The sequence below is a fragment of the Anomaloglossus baeobatrachus genome, chromosome 12, assembly GCF_048569485.1.
Source record: "Anomaloglossus baeobatrachus isolate aAnoBae1 chromosome 12, aAnoBae1.hap1, whole genome shotgun sequence".
NCBI classification, from domain to species: domain Eukaryota; kingdom Metazoa; phylum Chordata; class Amphibia; order Anura; family Aromobatidae; genus Anomaloglossus; species Anomaloglossus baeobatrachus.
This window is the reverse complement of record NC_134364.1, coordinates 92,173,743-92,190,643: the sequence shown is the minus strand read 5'-3', so window position 1 is coordinate 92,190,643 and position 16,901 is coordinate 92,173,743. Positions and strand designations below refer to the sequence as shown.

General features: G+C 37.5%; 1 protein-coding gene across 1 annotated transcript in view; it reads left to right on the top strand.

Annotated features, from left to right (window-relative positions):
- The window catches only part of SV2A (synaptic vesicle glycoprotein 2A), a 137,686-nt gene extending 121,151 nt beyond the window's left edge, over positions 1 to 16,535 (top strand). The window contains exons 8-13 of the mRNA XM_075330496.1: positions 162 to 250; positions 4,957 to 5,121; positions 5,268 to 5,401; positions 5,793 to 5,999; positions 9,652 to 9,811; positions 10,622 to 16,535. Coding sequence (XP_075186611.1) covers positions 162 to 250; positions 4,957 to 5,121; positions 5,268 to 5,401; positions 5,793 to 5,999; positions 9,652 to 9,811; positions 10,622 to 10,805 — 939 coding nt within the window. The 3' untranslated portion in view covers positions 10,806 to 16,535. The remainder of the gene's footprint in view (positions 1 to 161; positions 251 to 4,956; positions 5,122 to 5,267; positions 5,402 to 5,792; positions 6,000 to 9,651; positions 9,812 to 10,621) is intronic.
- The last annotated feature ends 366 nt before the right edge of the window (positions 16,536 to 16,901 follow it).

The window sequence follows — 16,901 nt, the reverse complement described above, 5'->3', positions numbered from 1 at the left end:
GGAGCAAGACAGACAGACAGAATAAGGCAATTATATATATAGATATATAAATATAAATATATATATATATATGTTATCATTTTATATACTCTTTTATGTTACATTTTTCTTCATTTTTATTTTGGAGAATTTTCTGACAGCTGTGATTTTCTTGCTTGCAGGTTTGGACTAATTTCCAGCAATGCTTTGCCCCAGAATACAAACGCATCACGTTCATGATGATGGCGGTTTGGTTCACCATGTCTTTCAGGTAGGGTTGCCATGTTGCAGTGCAGGGGGGGGGAATCTTGGATTTTGGGTGCAGGAATTCTCTGGTGTTCCTGTAGATATTTACCGAGCTACTTGCATGTACTAATATCGGCTTTGTGAAATTACTATCACCATGGCAACCTCTGCGGAAACGACTGGTTTCCGTCACTTCGGACAAGACTGGATATGGAGGCTGCCAGTGGTTTCATTAGGGCTGGAGCTCTTCAGACTTTGCTAATTTACATTTTCATTTTTCATGAAGTAGATCTCGATTGTCAGCTCCGATGTAGTTATTGCCATCCTGACAGCTAATGTTGTGCAGGAAACCCAAAAGAACATGCCAAGAACATACAAACTTCATACCAAAGCTTAACATTAGAACTACTGAGGTAGTCATTTTGACTACTTTGCACTATGTATTTCTATATAGGTATCACGAGTCCAGTAGTTCTAGTGTTAAAGGGGTCAGGTGACCAACTGATGCCCTACCTTGCTCACATACATGGGCACAGGGCTGCGCCAAAGTCGAGCTCAAAGGCATGCATGCAAGCAAAGTGGCTCTGTAGTTAGGTTTAGGGGCTGCAGTCACACATCCATCTCACCATTTTGCCTCCTATGCAGGCCTTTGCGTGCAAACAAATCCTCTGTAGTCGCATTTTACTTCTTTTCATTCTCATGATGATAGTGAGGAACTGGGGCTCCTCAGCTGTTCCTCAAGCTAGCGGGCCCTATGCTATCCCTAACCTGAGGGATACTCTTCATGGTGGAGAGGCCTGAGTCTCCTTTCTCGCCCTGTTTCTGACCAGTCTTGATCTGATTCCCTCTACCCCACCCAGGGAGGGATGAGACAGGAGTATAATGAAAACCATAAAGACAAACAAGGGAAAAACAAATCTCTGTCGCACACCACACACAAAAGTAAAGACAGTAAGAAAAAGCAAGAGCAGGTAGGAAGCTACAAAACAACAAGGGTACACTCCGCAAACGGACCAAGCAATAAGCACAGTTTTCACCAGAAAATCTGGGACACCACACCTCACGGACCAACAAAAAAAAACTATAGCTGGCATGGGTGGAAGTTTTCCCCCAATATAAATAGGAGGGGAGCACATGTGATAGGCCTCCCCACAACATGAGATCAAAGGAGCAAGCAGACCAGCAGAGATTAACTCTTGCTAGCCTGGCTATGAATCAGCACACAGCAGGTCGAATCCATCCATCGGGCGGAATGTAAGGATCTGCAAACTGAACACAGCCCATCGCCATCATGACAGTCTGCAAAGTTTGTGCAAAACTCCTTGTGATATCCATCTGCCCTTGCTTACCTGCCTTTGCTAACTTACAAGAAATAGGAGAGAGGGTGTAACACATGAGTATAGGAGACATATAGATCTGCACAGGGCTGTATACACAAAACGGTAAGATGTAGTCTTTGTTAGAAAGGTCTTGAATTGTGTGAAAATAATTATCTAGCCTGGCGGAAAAGTCTTCTACTCAAGGAGCGTTAAAAAAATCTTGATTTGTGCCTGGATTTCCAGGACTGAGGCTTCCAGATTGATTCCCCCCGATAACCATTAATCTGAGCTGTCAGGGAGGTAATTAAGACGCCATATTCCCTGTCACCGCTTGCCATTCCTCGGCTGCACATTAAAGAAGGCAGAAATGAGTTCCTAATGTAGTTATAGGCCTGTGGATCGACTCTGGGAGAGATAACGAGAGCGGAGAATGTACAATTACGTCTTGTGTGGTTCGCGCTGCATCAATAAAAACGATATTTGGAAGGACGTAACGTAACGATGAATTGGAAAGTGATAGGTTTATTGACATCAGGGGGGCAACAGAGAATGCTCCATTAAAGAGGCTATTTATTTTCATAATACTATTAAAGGGAGACCTATCGTGACTTAAAGGGCAACTAATTCAACAGTCTTAGGACATAGTCTAAGCCAATATCCATTGCCGGTAACTACTAGTAGCCCGTATCATCTGTTATCGTATGTGCATAAGAGTCTAACGCTACTCTTTTTTTGTTGCTTAGTTCGGGCACTATTACCCCTCCTACCTGGGGAAAGAAGGCACAAATCTACCCTATTTATGGCCAATTTGTTTTATGTTTGCCAGTTTTTTATGACCAACCTTACTGCACCCTCCAGTCATCATTTGTATCAATGCTTGGATTGTCAAAATTAAGCCCTTATTTTTTCTAGAGTAAATTCATCCTTGGACCAATTCAACTTATTAATAAATCTGCCCTAGAGTAACTCCTCAAAAAAAATCAACACTAGAATAACTCAACCCAAGAAAAACTCCATTCTTAAAGAGCTCCACCACCATAACTATTGTCCACAATATCTCCACCCCTATAATAACTTCTCTGTATAACTAATAAGGTCTAGAGTCATCCCTCCCCTATATCAACTCCACTTTAAAATAACTCCACTGTAGACCTCCCTAAAAAAAAACACCCAATAATTACTCCCCTCTACTATAACATCATTTTAGGAAAGATGCACCCTGGAATTCTTCCAGTCTTGAATAATTCTATTCTAGAATACTCCCACCATAGAATATTTCTAGCAATGAAGCAATGAATAACACTATTCTGGAATAACCTTATCTTAGAAAAAGTCCGTTCTAGAATAATTCCTTCTTGGAATAACTCTATCATTATAACAAATCCAGATCAGAATAACATGTCCTGATAATCCCCCCCCCAATTCTAGAATACAGTAGCTATACTGGAGAATGATTAATGTCTAGAATAACTGCACTCTAGATTAACTCTACCACTATAATACCATAACTACTCCCTAGAATAACTCTACCACTATAATCACTCTGGCCTAGAATAAATCCATTCTAGAATACTTATTACTTAAAATAACTTCTCCCTAAAAAAATCCCTACTTAGAATTGCTCCTCTCTTTATTAAATCCTACTTAGAATAACTACTCACTAGATTAATTCTACCACAATAATCACTCTGGACTAGAATAACTCCATTCTAAATTATTTCTTGCCTAGAGTAAGTCCTCCCTAGAATAACTCCTCCCTGGAATAACTGTAACGGGTGTATCACGGGTGACAGACAGTCATGTGGTTTCCGGTTATACAAGGTCACAGCTTTTGGCTGCTCAAAATGCTCCCTGACTTTCCATTGTTCCTGCTGTCAGTATTCATTGTAATAGATAGCTTTTCTGCTGGGTTTTAATCTCTCCCTCTTTTGGACCCAACAGGAGCTTGCCTTCCACCCAGCTGCTGATCATCAGTATTCTCTTGGTGCTTAAATACTCCCTTATTCCTTGGACTGGTGCTGGTGATATTATTCAGTTCATTCTAGTTCAGGTTGCAAGCAGGTGGCTTGCTCTCTTTTGTAGTATAGATGCTGAAGCTTTGCCGAACTCGTGCCTGAGTCATCTGTGAATAAGTAGTTCATGCTTTTCCCCTTTGTGTTTCCCTGGCGTTTAGTGGGGTTGACGAAGAGCTCATCCCAGCCGTTCCCTATTTAGGATCCAGCACTAGGGATACCTAGAGTCAGGTATCCGGCTCAGCACATAGGTGCAGAACCTATCTAGAGTGGTGAGGAACCCCAGTGACCAGCTGTTGGTTTGGTCAGGGGTCACCATCTTCCCCTTTCCTAGACTCAGGGGTCCCTTTACCTTACCTTTTGCCGCTCGCTTGTTTTTTCCCCATACCTAGCATGGCAATAACTCCTCCTTAGAATAACTTCTCCCTAGAATAACTCTACCACTATAATAACTCCAGCCTAGAATAGCTCCATTCTAGAATAGTTCTTGCCTAGAATAACTCCTCCTTAGAAGAACTCCTCCTTAGAATAACTCCTTCTTAGAATAACTCCTCCTTAGAATAATTCCTCCTTAGAATAACTCCTCCTTAGAATAACTCCTCCTTACATTAACTCCTCCTTACAATAACACCTTCATAGAATAACTCCTCCTTGGAATAACTCCGCTCTAAAATTACACCTCCTTGGAATAACTACGCTCTAAAATAACACCTCCTTAGAATAACTCCACTGTTATACCTACATTTTTGCGTAGCTTTGTCAGAATAGCTACATGTTAAAATAAAGTCTCCCTAGAATAACTCCTCTGTAGAATAATTCAATTCTAAAATAAATCCACCCTAGAAAAATTCCACTCTAGAATAACCTCACTCCTCTTGTAAGTAACTCAACTCCAGAATAACTCCAACCTAGGATAACCACTCCCTAGTATGACTCTGCCTCATAAACATTACTCACTATTTCCATGAGATCTCAGAAAAATATGAAGGTATTTTTGGTTGATGATTGTTTATGAAGATTATTTCTGAAACTTAAGATGGATAACCTATCCCAAGCCTCAGCAACCAGCGGCACTTCAGATGTTGCAAAACTACAACTTTCAGAATGCCTTTCTCATCCCTTATCTATTCATTCCAAACCAAGTCTCCTTGTTTACTTTTGTCCATACCTCAACCTCAAAAACTTCACTTCTCTCTACGCACTTGGTACTTGGTGAACGGCCATTTTTATGTACCACCTGGATTTCCATAGACTGGTGGGTGACAATACCAGTCATTCTGCTGTCCCTAATCTTCTCGAAGAGGAACCTACAATAATTAGATTAGTTAGGATTTCTGTAAATGTGAAAGGCAGTGGAGATTATCCTTTTCTTTAATACTTCTCGACCTTCTTTCCTTCAGCTACTATGGACTAACTGTTTGGTTCCCAGACATGATCAAACACCTTCAGAACATCGACTACGCCTCACGCACCAAATATTTCTCCAACGAGAGGGTCATCAGCTTCAACTTTAACTTCACTCTCGAAAACCAAGTTCACAAAAATGGCGAATACCAAAATGACAAGTAAGAGCTGTCGATATTATTTTGTGATTCTTTCAAGGTCAGAACTGGAGTGTTCTTCCTCTGATATTTTTGACCTTTTCATGTGATGTGACACATAGACTTTCTAAGATCTAAAATGATTACACCTCTTGCTCTTGTTCCAAAAGATTCATCGGCCTGAAGCTGAAGTCTGTGATATTTGAAGATTCTTTGTTCAAAGACTGTTACTTTGAAGATATCACATCCAGTAACACTTTCTTCAAGAACTGCACATTCATCTCCACCATGTTCTACAACACAGGTGACAACCTAATTTCTCAAGATACTTCTTCTTTCTTTATATTTAAAAAAAACTATATATGTAAATGCACAAATCAGCAAAATCTCAGGCAACAATGTATTTAAAATTAACCATTGAAAAGGTTCAAACAAAATAAAATTTAATCTAAGAGATGGCAGTATCTGCCAAGTTACTATAATTTTGCCCACCGTGTATAGCAACTATACAACTACCCCTAGGTACAAAACTATAACAGCTATAATACTGCCCTTATGTACAAGAATATAACTACTATAATACTGCCCGCTATGTATAGGAAAATAACTACTATAATACTGCCCCTATGTACAAGAATATAACTACTATAACATTCACTCCATCTCTTTTATATTCTTTTGCTTGTGATTTTCAGACCTTTTTGACTATAAGTTCATCAATAGTCGAATTATTAACAGCACGTTCCTGCACAGTAAGGAGGGATGCCAGCTAGACTTCAGTGATGATATTAATAACGCCTACATGATCTACTTTGTGAGTTTCTTGGGAACTCTGGCTGTTTTACCTGGCAATATTGTTTCTGCCCTACTGATGGACAAGATTGGGCGTCTTCGTATGCTGGGTAAGAAATTTTAGGCTCTGACAACGGAGTTACTTTTATTTTGATAATTATTAATATATTGGCTTCTAACTTTCATTGAAGATTGTGTCCATGTTATGAAATATCAGGAGGATGTCAGATTTCTTTTTCCCTATAGTCCTGCTATAGAATGGCATTGCCTGGTTCTGAAAGAAACAAGGGAGAGTCAGACAGCTTAGCATGGGTTGTGGGGTAATAAAACCTGTAAAGTGAGTTGTTAATAACATAAAACAAGCAATAATCTGATAGCTGCACTTAACCCCTTAAATGCTGCAACATCTAAGTGGTTAGACATCTTATCAACGGCCACAACACAATTCTGGAATGTTAATGTGTTGTCCAGGCTGCAAATGGGTGTAGGGAAAAACCCCAGGCTATACCATCCTCATACTTCTATACCAAGCCAGGATTGTCCAAATACAGTACGGTAGGTGTAAAGTGAGAAGAAAAGTTAACAAAAAATCTCACTATATATATATATATATATATATATATATATATATATTTCTACATACAGTCATGCTTGAAAGTGTTGGCACCCTTTTAATTGTTCCCGAAAATAAAGTATTTCTCCCAAAGCATTATTGCAATTACACGTTTTGTTATACACATGTTTATTTGCCTAGTGAGTATTGGAACAACACAAAGAAACATAGATAAAAAGGCAAATTGGACATAATTTCACACAAAACCCCAAGCATGGGCCAAAGAAAATTGTTGTCCCCTTCAGCTTAATATTTGGTTGCTCACCCCTTGGAAATAAATCACTGCAATCAGTCGCTTCCTATAACCATCCACAAGATTCTTCCTCCTCTCACCTGGAATTTTGGTCTCTTCTTTATAAACTGCTCCAGGTCTCTCATATTTGAAGGCGTCTTCTCTTCTCCCAATAGCAATTTTAAGATCTCTCCACAGGTGTCAATGGGACTTGGGCCCGGACTCTTTGCTGCCACTTCAGAACTCTCCTGCTGGAAGACCCATGACCTAGGACGCAACCCAGCTTTCCTATAATGGGCACTACATTGCCACCCAAAATCCTTTGGTAATCTTTAGATTTCATAATACCTGGCACACAGTCAAGGCATCCAGTGACAGAGGAAGAAAAACAACCCCAAAATATCTCCGAGCCTCCATTATATGTGACCATAGGTCCTGTGTTCTTTTTCTTGTAGACCTCATTCCGTTTTTGGTAAACAGTAGAATGATGTGCTTTACCAAAAAGCTCTATCTTGGTCTCATCTGTCCACAAGACGCTTTCCCAGAAGGATTTTGGTTACTCACATACATTTTTTGCAAACTGCAGTCTAGCTTTTTCCTGTATCAGCAATGGGGTCCTCCTGGGTCTCCTCCATAGCGTTTCATTTCTATCAGATGTGGACGGATAGTTTACACTGACATTGATGCCCCCTGAGCATGCAGGACAGCTTGAATTTCATTGAAGCTTGATTGGGCCTTATCCACCATACAGACTTTCTGCGCAGCAAATTTTCATCAGTTTTTCTCTGCCATCCATATCCAGGATATTAGCTATAGTGTCATGGGTTGTAAACTTCTTGATTATGTTGTGCACCATGGACAAAAGAACATCAAGATCTCTGGAGATGGACTTGTAACCTTCAGATTGTTGATATTTTTCAATAATTTTGGTTTTCAAGTCCTCAGATAGTTCTCTTCTCTTTCTGTTCTCTATGCTTAGTGTGGCACACAGAGACACACAATGCAAACACTGAGTCAACTTCTTCTCTTTTTAATAAATGAAAAAAGAAACCGCTCACCCTATAAAAAAAACAATGCTAAAACGTACTGGTGTTTTTGTAAGTGTTCCATAAAGACTAAATTGAATCACACACAACGGCTAGATGAATGATACAGTTCACTGATATGATGATGGTATGCAAAAGAATACAAAAACAAGAAATCAAAAGATGTGTAACATATTAAGAAATACATACAAGGAAAAAATATATTTTTATTATTATACTCAAAATCCGTATATCGACAAAAACAACCTTTGGACTCCACTGTTCTGTGTCGAACCCTAACTTTTATATCCCCTATTCCACCTGATGTACAGTATGTAGGCAGAAAAGATGGACACAATGTTCTTCTGTTTTTTTTATTTCGCAAAAGTAGTAAAATGAATTGGTATCGTTGAATATCAGGCTAAATAGTGACATTACAAATTACAGAACCGGCCTATTGTAACTCAGTTCTAGTTAACAAAATGGGGATGACCTGCAATGCTATATTTAACCTGTGGACTAATGTGTTATTGGAAGAAAGCAGATATTTTTTTCTTCTAATAAGTCTGCTTTAACCCCTTAATGACCGTGGGGAGAAATATTACGTTCCTGCGGACATTGTGTTAATCCCCACCTGCTGCTGCGGACTACAGGCAGGGTTCCGCACTCATGTCAGCTGATTTGTACAGCTGATATGTGTGCCTCGCAGGTACAAGTTCAATCGCTATCCATCCGTACCTGTTAACATCTTAAATGGCGCTGACAAGTTATGACAGCGCCATTTTACTGACGATCGCGGTAATCGAATACTCACAGGCCGCCACCAGAAGTCACGTGACGTGATCACGTGGATCCGATGGTTATCATGGTAGCACAGGGTCATGTGATGACTCCTGTAGCTCACAGGACTCAGGTCCTTTAACCAGCAGCTGAGTACTACAGGTTAAAAGACATGATCATTTCTCCCGATCTGAGCGATGCTGCTCTGATCGGGAGAAATAAATGAGCGATCAGACTGCTAATCCTTATAGCCCCCTAGGGGTACTAGTACAATAAAAAAAAAAAAAAAAAAAGTTTTGCAAGATTAAAAAAAAAAAAAAAAAAAAAAATAAATAAAAGTTCAACTCACCCCACTTCCCCCCCATTGAAAATAAAGGGTTAAAAAAAATAAAAAATATACACACATTTGGTATCGCTGTGTTCAGAAATGCCCGATCTATCAAAATATAAAATCGGTTGGTGGCGCCGCGGTAAAAAAATCCAAACAGCCATATTAAGTTTTTTGGTTGCACATACTTTGCGCAAAATGCAATAACAGGCAATCAAAACATAGCATCGGCGCAAAAATGGTACCATTTAAAAACCTCAGCTCAAGATGCAAAAAATAAGCCATCACTGAGCCATAGATCCTGAAAAATAAGAACAGTACAGGTCGTAGAAAATGGTGCAAAACGTACGCCACTTTTTTCGAACAAACTTCTGATTTTTTTTTAACCCCTTAGATAAAAGTAAACCTATTCATGTTTACGTGTCTACGAACTCGTACCAACCTCAGGCATCACACCCACACATCAGTTTTACCATATAGTGAACACAGTGAATAAAATAGCTCAGAAATAGTAGTGCAAGTGCACTTTTTTTGCAATTATTCCGCACTTGGATTTTTTTTGCCATTTTCCAGTACACTATATGGTAAATCTCATGGCTTCATTTAACAGTACAGCTCTTTCCGCAAAAAAACAAGCCCTCACATGACCAGCTTAACTGAAAAATAAAAAAAAGTTACGTTTCTCAGAAGAAGAACGGCAAAAAAAAGGAAAGCGTAAAATCGGTTGATCATGAAGGGGTTAATTAACATAATAATCTTGTGCCTTCTGTTTCTATGTCCGCAGCTGGTTCCAGTGTCATGTCGTGCATTAGCTGCTTTTTCCTATTCTTCGGGAACAGTGAATCGGCCATGATTGCTCTCCTCTGCCTCTTTGGTGGAGTCAGTATTGCATCTTGGAACGCTCTGGATGTCCTGACGGTGGAGCTCTACCCCTCAGACAAAAGGTATTTGGCTTTTTGGGGCAGTCCTGGGGTCTGCTTTGACCATGTTTGCACTTTCAGTTCTTAGAATCCTAATCTTATTTCTAATACTGGACAACCCATTTAAAAAAAGCACTGTAGCCTTGTAACTCACTAAAATGCCCAACGGGTGCAACTATTAAACAATGGTTAGTGTTCGAGGGTCATTTGCTTCAGAGATGAGTCACCACGAGAACGTATTGTCAACCGATTAAGTGTGATGAGTCACTCAAGACATGTCTATGTCTTAATATAGTCTCATTGCTTGAAAGGAGGATTTTTAAAGCAAAAATATTGCCTAAAAGATCCATATAATTTTGAAAGGGAATGTGTTGTCAGAAAATTACCTACTATTTTATTTTTTAATTTTGACTGTGATGACAATGATACTTCTGAAAACTCTTCTGTAAAGAACAGGAAGTATAAGCTTACACGACGCCTAGTGGCCAGTCTGCATCATTACAGCAAATCGGAGGACAATCTGTGGGATGACAATCGCTTTCGGCAACCCAATTTTTAGGAAATGTTCACTTATTTGGCCCTTTCCATGAGTTTTCTGACAGTAGAAATAAGCTACAAACGTTGAATGCAGTTCTGAAGGACCAATGATGTTCAATGAGAGTAGGTTTCACAACAAAGGCAGTAGATATAGTTTACAAATAGGAGCCCATACCCATTAGATCAAAGTTGACCTCTTAATTATTGATCTTTAGGTGCTTACTGAATCCAATACTTGATATAAAAATGTACATGATATAATTTGAAATATTCTAAAAACTTTTATTTTTTTCACAGAACCACCGCCTTTGGATTCCTGAATGCCCTCTGCAAGTTAGCAGCTGTCCTTGGAATAAGCATTTTCACCTCATTCGTGGGTGTAGCCAAAGCAGTGCCCATCCTCCTGGCTTCTGCTGCATTGGCACTGGGTAGCTTTTTAGCCCTTAAACTGCCAGAAACACGAGGCCAGGTGCTTCAGTGAGATTCGCCATCATAGGAAAAAAAAAGAGAGTAGATTAGTAGACACTGTGAAATGTCTTTTTATTTCTTTGCCATGTTTGGGGCCCCATTCCCATTCCCTATTTCCAGAAATGTGTGGTAAAACAATATGCATATGTGTCAATGAAAATGTACTAAATATCGAACGCATTTGCACTATTCTAAATTTTGAAGCTTCTTCCATGATCGAGGATTAGAAGCACTAGACTTTGTGTAGAGCAGAGATATGTTCTAGATAGCTCTAGTTAAAGACAATACTCATGTTGTGTTTCCCATACCTCTAGTCATTGAAAAGATCATATAATTTGCTCTTCAAGACATGCGAGGAGCTTGAATTTATTCTAGATACTACCAAAAATTGTTGAAAAGAAACAAAAATCAGTCTAGAGAAGTGTTTTTCAAGCTATGGCTCACTAACAAAAATACAACTAGTTCTCGATCACTTTTAGCCAACTTTTCGCTAATCTAAAAAGCCCATAAAATTTGACCTTCTCAGCTCAAATTAACTCTAAATATTACTAGAAAATGGTAAAACAAGACTGGTCTAGATAAGTGTTCAACCATAACCTGTTCTAGATTTGTTCTCCAACTCGTGGCTCTCTAGGTGTTCGAAAATTACTACACTCAGTATGCCCTAACATGGCTTGTTCATCCTGGAGAAACAGAAGATAAGAAAAAAAAACTGGATTTTTGCCACATCCAATAAGCCACGGATTGGGGAACACAATTGTAGATAATACTAGCTTCTAAATGCAAATTATATTTATTCTGATATGCATAATCTACTGAATAGATAACATTCATATGGAAAGGATACTAAAGGCCCTCTACGATCATGTTTGTTATGGGTATTGAAAGAATTCGAAAGTAGTTCTGGCTTGTAATGGGTCCTGAAGGATCGTAAATTAGTTTGGAATAATACCATCATTTTTTGTTGGTAATGGGTACTGGGAGGATCTTAGAAATGTTTGGGTTAGATCCTAAAATTTTAGAAAGTAGTTCCAGGAAAGAATCCAAGAGTTATTTTCGTCTGGAGTAAATTCTGAAGTCCTCAACTATATACATTATATTTTTTTAAGTGATCAGTTCTAGATAAGAATGGATCCCAACAGAGTTTTTGAGTTCTAATAAACTCTGAAGACTCCCACATTTTGGTTTGTAATAGCTACTGAAAGAATCCCACAAGGGTTCTAGATTGTAATTGATTCTTGCGAATACTGAAGTAATTTCTGAATAGCAATTTATGCTAGCAAATCCTATAGTAGGTCTAGATTGTAATGGATTCTGGAGGATTCTACAAGAATTCTGGGTTGTAATCAAGTCTAAAGCATCCTACTAACATTTTGGTTTGTAATGGGGATTGTAAGAATTCCAGAGTAGTTCTAGATTATAATTGATTCTGGAGGATCCTACAGTAGATATAATTTGTAGTTAATGCTAAAAGATCTTACAGTTTTGGAAAAAAAACAATCATCTTGGTTAGTAATGGGTAAGGATTCCATAGTAGTTCTAGACTATAATTGAATTTGGAGGATCCTACAGTAATTCCAGATTGTAAAAGATTGTGGTGGATCCTACAGGGTTGAAATTGAGTTTGAAGGAACCTACAATCATTTTGGTTGATTATGGGTACTGAAAAGATCCCACAGTAGTTCTTGTAATGGATTCTAGAGGATCCTACAGTAATTTTGAGCTGTAATTAATTACAAAGAATTTTACATTAGGTTTAGGTTCCAATGGATTCCCTACAATAAGTTTGGTTAGTACTGAAGGGATCTCACAATTGCCAATGGTCGAACTGTTTATTAACAGGAACCATTAAGAGTAGATTAAAAAAAATACCAAAAAAGCCTCTAGAAATTCTAAATATACATCTAGATCTTCTTAAACCCGAAATAATCTATGCTATCAATGTCTGACTAGGTGTGAGGAACACAAATCTGAGTTACAGTTTGGATGTGAAAATGTCCTTGTCGCAACCAAAGTGCAATCGGTGCCTACGTAGTTGGGAAGCTTATTTTCACATAGAGCCTCTAGAAATTAAAAAAAAAAAAAATAAAAAAAAAATGTTTGAATGGGTGGGTTGGGGAGCAGAAGTAGGCTGCCGAAACCAGTAGAAGAACTAGCCTCATGCAAACCATGGGTAATATATTTATGCTAATGATTATTGATTGAATTGTTGACCATGTGTTATGTTTACAACAAAACCTCAAAAAGATGGCCACATCCAGGGCCGGGGTGGGTAACAAAGAGGAGATCTATATATGGTTTAGTTATCTATTAAAAAAGTTATGGCATTATTCTCCCAAATTGTTTTAGCTTTCTACATGCTAAAAAATTTGAAGGAGAAACAGCAAATGGAAGCAAAATGCACCGCTTGTCTTGGGAGCGAGGGGATAAATCCAATCTACCCAATTTATCCTCCAACCTCGAATGGATCCTCAAAACATAGTAGGAAAAAATAGCATTGTGTTTGAATTTTTTATACAAAATGTTCAGAATTTATTAATTTTTAACAATTTTTATTTCATTTTAACATTGTTAAATATGATAACTGAGAAAAGCACAGAAATAGCTTCTAAAACTGAATGAAACATTCCATAAAATGACGGCACATTCCATTATTGTATGACACAAGTAGATTTTTGTATTTTTTTATTTTTATTAATTCTGATTTATTAATATAGCAGGATCATGTGGAGAGCATGAGTTAGATTTGACCTATTTTGTGCCAAATTTAATTGATGCACATCAAAAAGACAAATCCCACTGAAAAGTTCAAAATAGCTTCCATAATGGTGTTGGGACGGAAGAACTAATTGGGGTTTTTTCCTCCCTTCCTTTCAACATCTTTGGGCCCAATTTTAACTACGTTCTTGGCCAATTATGCAAATCCGCTAGAATGGGAGACATGTTTTTGCCACCAAGGAGGTTGGGGTACTTCCTTGTTGAGATGTTTCTTTGTTTATAGTTTTAAATATTAAATTAAATCTAAAATTGTGAATATTCTAATTGACCATTGTCAAGGCACAACCCAACAAAATATAAATGTGCCCAAAAGTTAAAACTATTATTAAACGTTTATACAGTATGTATTCCCTTGTTTAGGTTTCTTTTTATTTAGAATGAAAAAAACAAATATTTCAATATGAAATTGTAGAAATTTAATCTAAAAATGTAAATAATCTAATTGAAATGTTATGAAATAACAGTAAAACATGTTTCAAAGTTAAAAAAGACAACAAAAAGGTAAAACTTTCACTGTAGATTATAATTAACCAAGATTTTGAAATAGCCACAAAATGTGTCCAAAAGTTAAATACAACAAATCTGTAGATCCAATTATAGTATGCATTATTACAAATACACTCAAGTCTAAAAAAAAGGGAAAAAAAACAACAAATGGGTCCTGAGTATTTTTGTCCTATTTTTTTTCTCTAGATGTAGTGTTGAGACGTAATAACCTCGAAAGATGTCAAAACTAGTATGTGATTTCCTCTTCTGCCTCCCATCGCACCCTTGCTTTAGTATTACTCTTAGTATATTGTAAAATAATTTATTTTGTTTAAAAAAACCCTCAGTTTTTGCAAGTGGACGTCTAGAAGTAAGGCCCCTTTTACGTATGATGTAGGTCGTCATTGTACAGAGTCTCTAAAAAATAAAACACTGCATGCCTGTTGAGTGCCATATCCCAAGCTGGCAGATGTAGTAGTAGTAGACACATTTTTACATCTTAATGAAATTAATGTGACTGTAAGGAAAATTAAAGTTTATTTATATAATATAAATGGTAATTTTGCCACCATTTGTATAATATTGTAAATATATAGATATATACGAGAAATTACAGTGAAACAACCTGTTAGCTATTGACTTCATAGAAATATTAACAATATTTGTACATCATATGGACTTCCTTGCAGCATATCTAGATGCAATGTGTGTGCATATCTTCAAAGGAAGATTGCTTATATTGGAAGACTTTGTGGAAATCGAAGCGCACAAGAAAAATCTATAAAGACCGGTGTTCAGTGGCCACAACTTCACTATGGTTGACTGGGATCAGTCTTATCTAAAATAGTTCTTTAGGTAGGCCGAAGATCAACCAATGACCAATATTTCTAGTTTAAAGTAAAACATTTTCCTTAGGAGGTGACTTTGGTGCCTCTTGGTCTTGCCGATCTGTGAGTCAAAATCGAGTTGATTTTGGACCCATAGATTAAGTTGGTTGATCTAGGGGTCCCACTGATCAGGTTGGTTGTCTTTAAGGAGTTGACTTTGATGTCTGTTGGTCCCACCAATCAGATTGGTTGACTTTGATGCCTCCTTAGCCCATAGATCAGGTTGCTTAACTTTGATGAGCTTACTTTGTGCCTATTGGTCTTACCGATCTGTGTGTCTAAATCAAGTTAACGTTGGACACATAGGTTAAGTTGTTTCATCTATGGGTCCCATCGATCAGGTTGGCTGACTTGGAGGATTTGACTTTGATGCCTCTTGGTGCCATCAGTCAGGTTTGTAAACTTTGGTGCCTGTTTAACCCATAGATCAAGTTTATTGACTTTGAGGTGCAGACTTTGGTGTCTTGGTCTTGCCAATGTGTGAGTAAAAATAAAGTAGACTTTGGATGTATAGCTTAAGTTGGCTGATCTATGGGCCCCAATGATCAGATTGGTGGGACCTTCATAGAGCTTCAAAGCGAACCAATCAGGTTGGTTCACTTAATATATAGATCAGCTTAGTTAACATTAAGTAGTTGATTTTGGTGCATCTTGGTCCCACCAATCAGATTTGTTGACTTTGTTGCATATATGACCTATGGATAAGTTGGCCCAACAGAAGAAGTTGACTACTTTTTGCCTCTTGGTTTTATTTCAGTGTCCTGTAATGGATAAAGTCTTTAGTGTAGCTCGTCACTCTGAACAAAAATAATAAACAGGAGGACAAAAGGTAACATATCAAATATAATTAAAAACACCTAATGGACCAAGTGTACAATGTTGACCAAGTCTTCTACAATGAATCATCTACTGCTGCTTAATCGGACCTTGCGGCCTACTCAGGTTAATAGGCTGTGACTTACCTTCAAACAAATGTGTTTGTGTATCTTCATGACATACAGGTAGTGTCATACCGAACTACTCTACTATATACGAATCTAGGAGGATGTAGACATCTTTTCTTTTATATTCTATATGATAACTTTTAAGACAAAAAAGCATGGGCCTTTATCAAGCACAAGCCTTTTTCGTCAATGCAACTAGAGCAGAAAGCACAAATGTTGACCTATTTGTTGTATTCTTCTTAATGGAGGATTAATTTGTGTTTTATTGTGTCTGTATTGACTGCAGCTATTCTAATTATGTATTTAAAAATTTCCCCATGCTGGTCCTTCTTAGCAAAACTATGTACTAACCTGTACAGAAATGTAAAACAAAAAAAAAGCAAAATCAAACTATTTTTCGATGGTTGGTATTAATTGTATGTAACAAGGCCGTATCTTGCGTCTTTGTGTTGTGGCCATGCTTATTGTTCACTAGGATTGTTCTATATTGTTTTCATGTTAGTGAATAGGAAAATAAAAAACTCCTTTTAGATTATAACTACCCTGTACAGACACATAATCACATCAGCAGATATCAATGGATGTCAACAAACATTTTTCTTTTTTCGAACGTTTGAAGAAAATTTTCATACAAATTTTTTTTTTAAACATATAAATTACATCCAAATTCATTACTTAGGTTATATATTTGGGATTTTATGCTGAACAACATCATCACTGTTCTACTACAAAAGCAAGAGTGAGTAGCACCTTCAATTTGAAAAGAAAAGTCGTCAATGTAGCAGCACCAAATTAAAGCTGATGAAGAGTTTCAACTAAACAACGTGAAATCATGATGGAAATCGAAAATTCAGATGGTTATTGTATTTCAAGACTAAAAATGCATATTTCTTTGACTTTCTAACAGGGTCTTATATATATGAAATCCAAAGAGATGATTTCCTATACAAAACTAAACTCTGGCTACTTTCACTTGCTCTCATGACATTGCTGATGTGAAATCCTTTTGTGAAA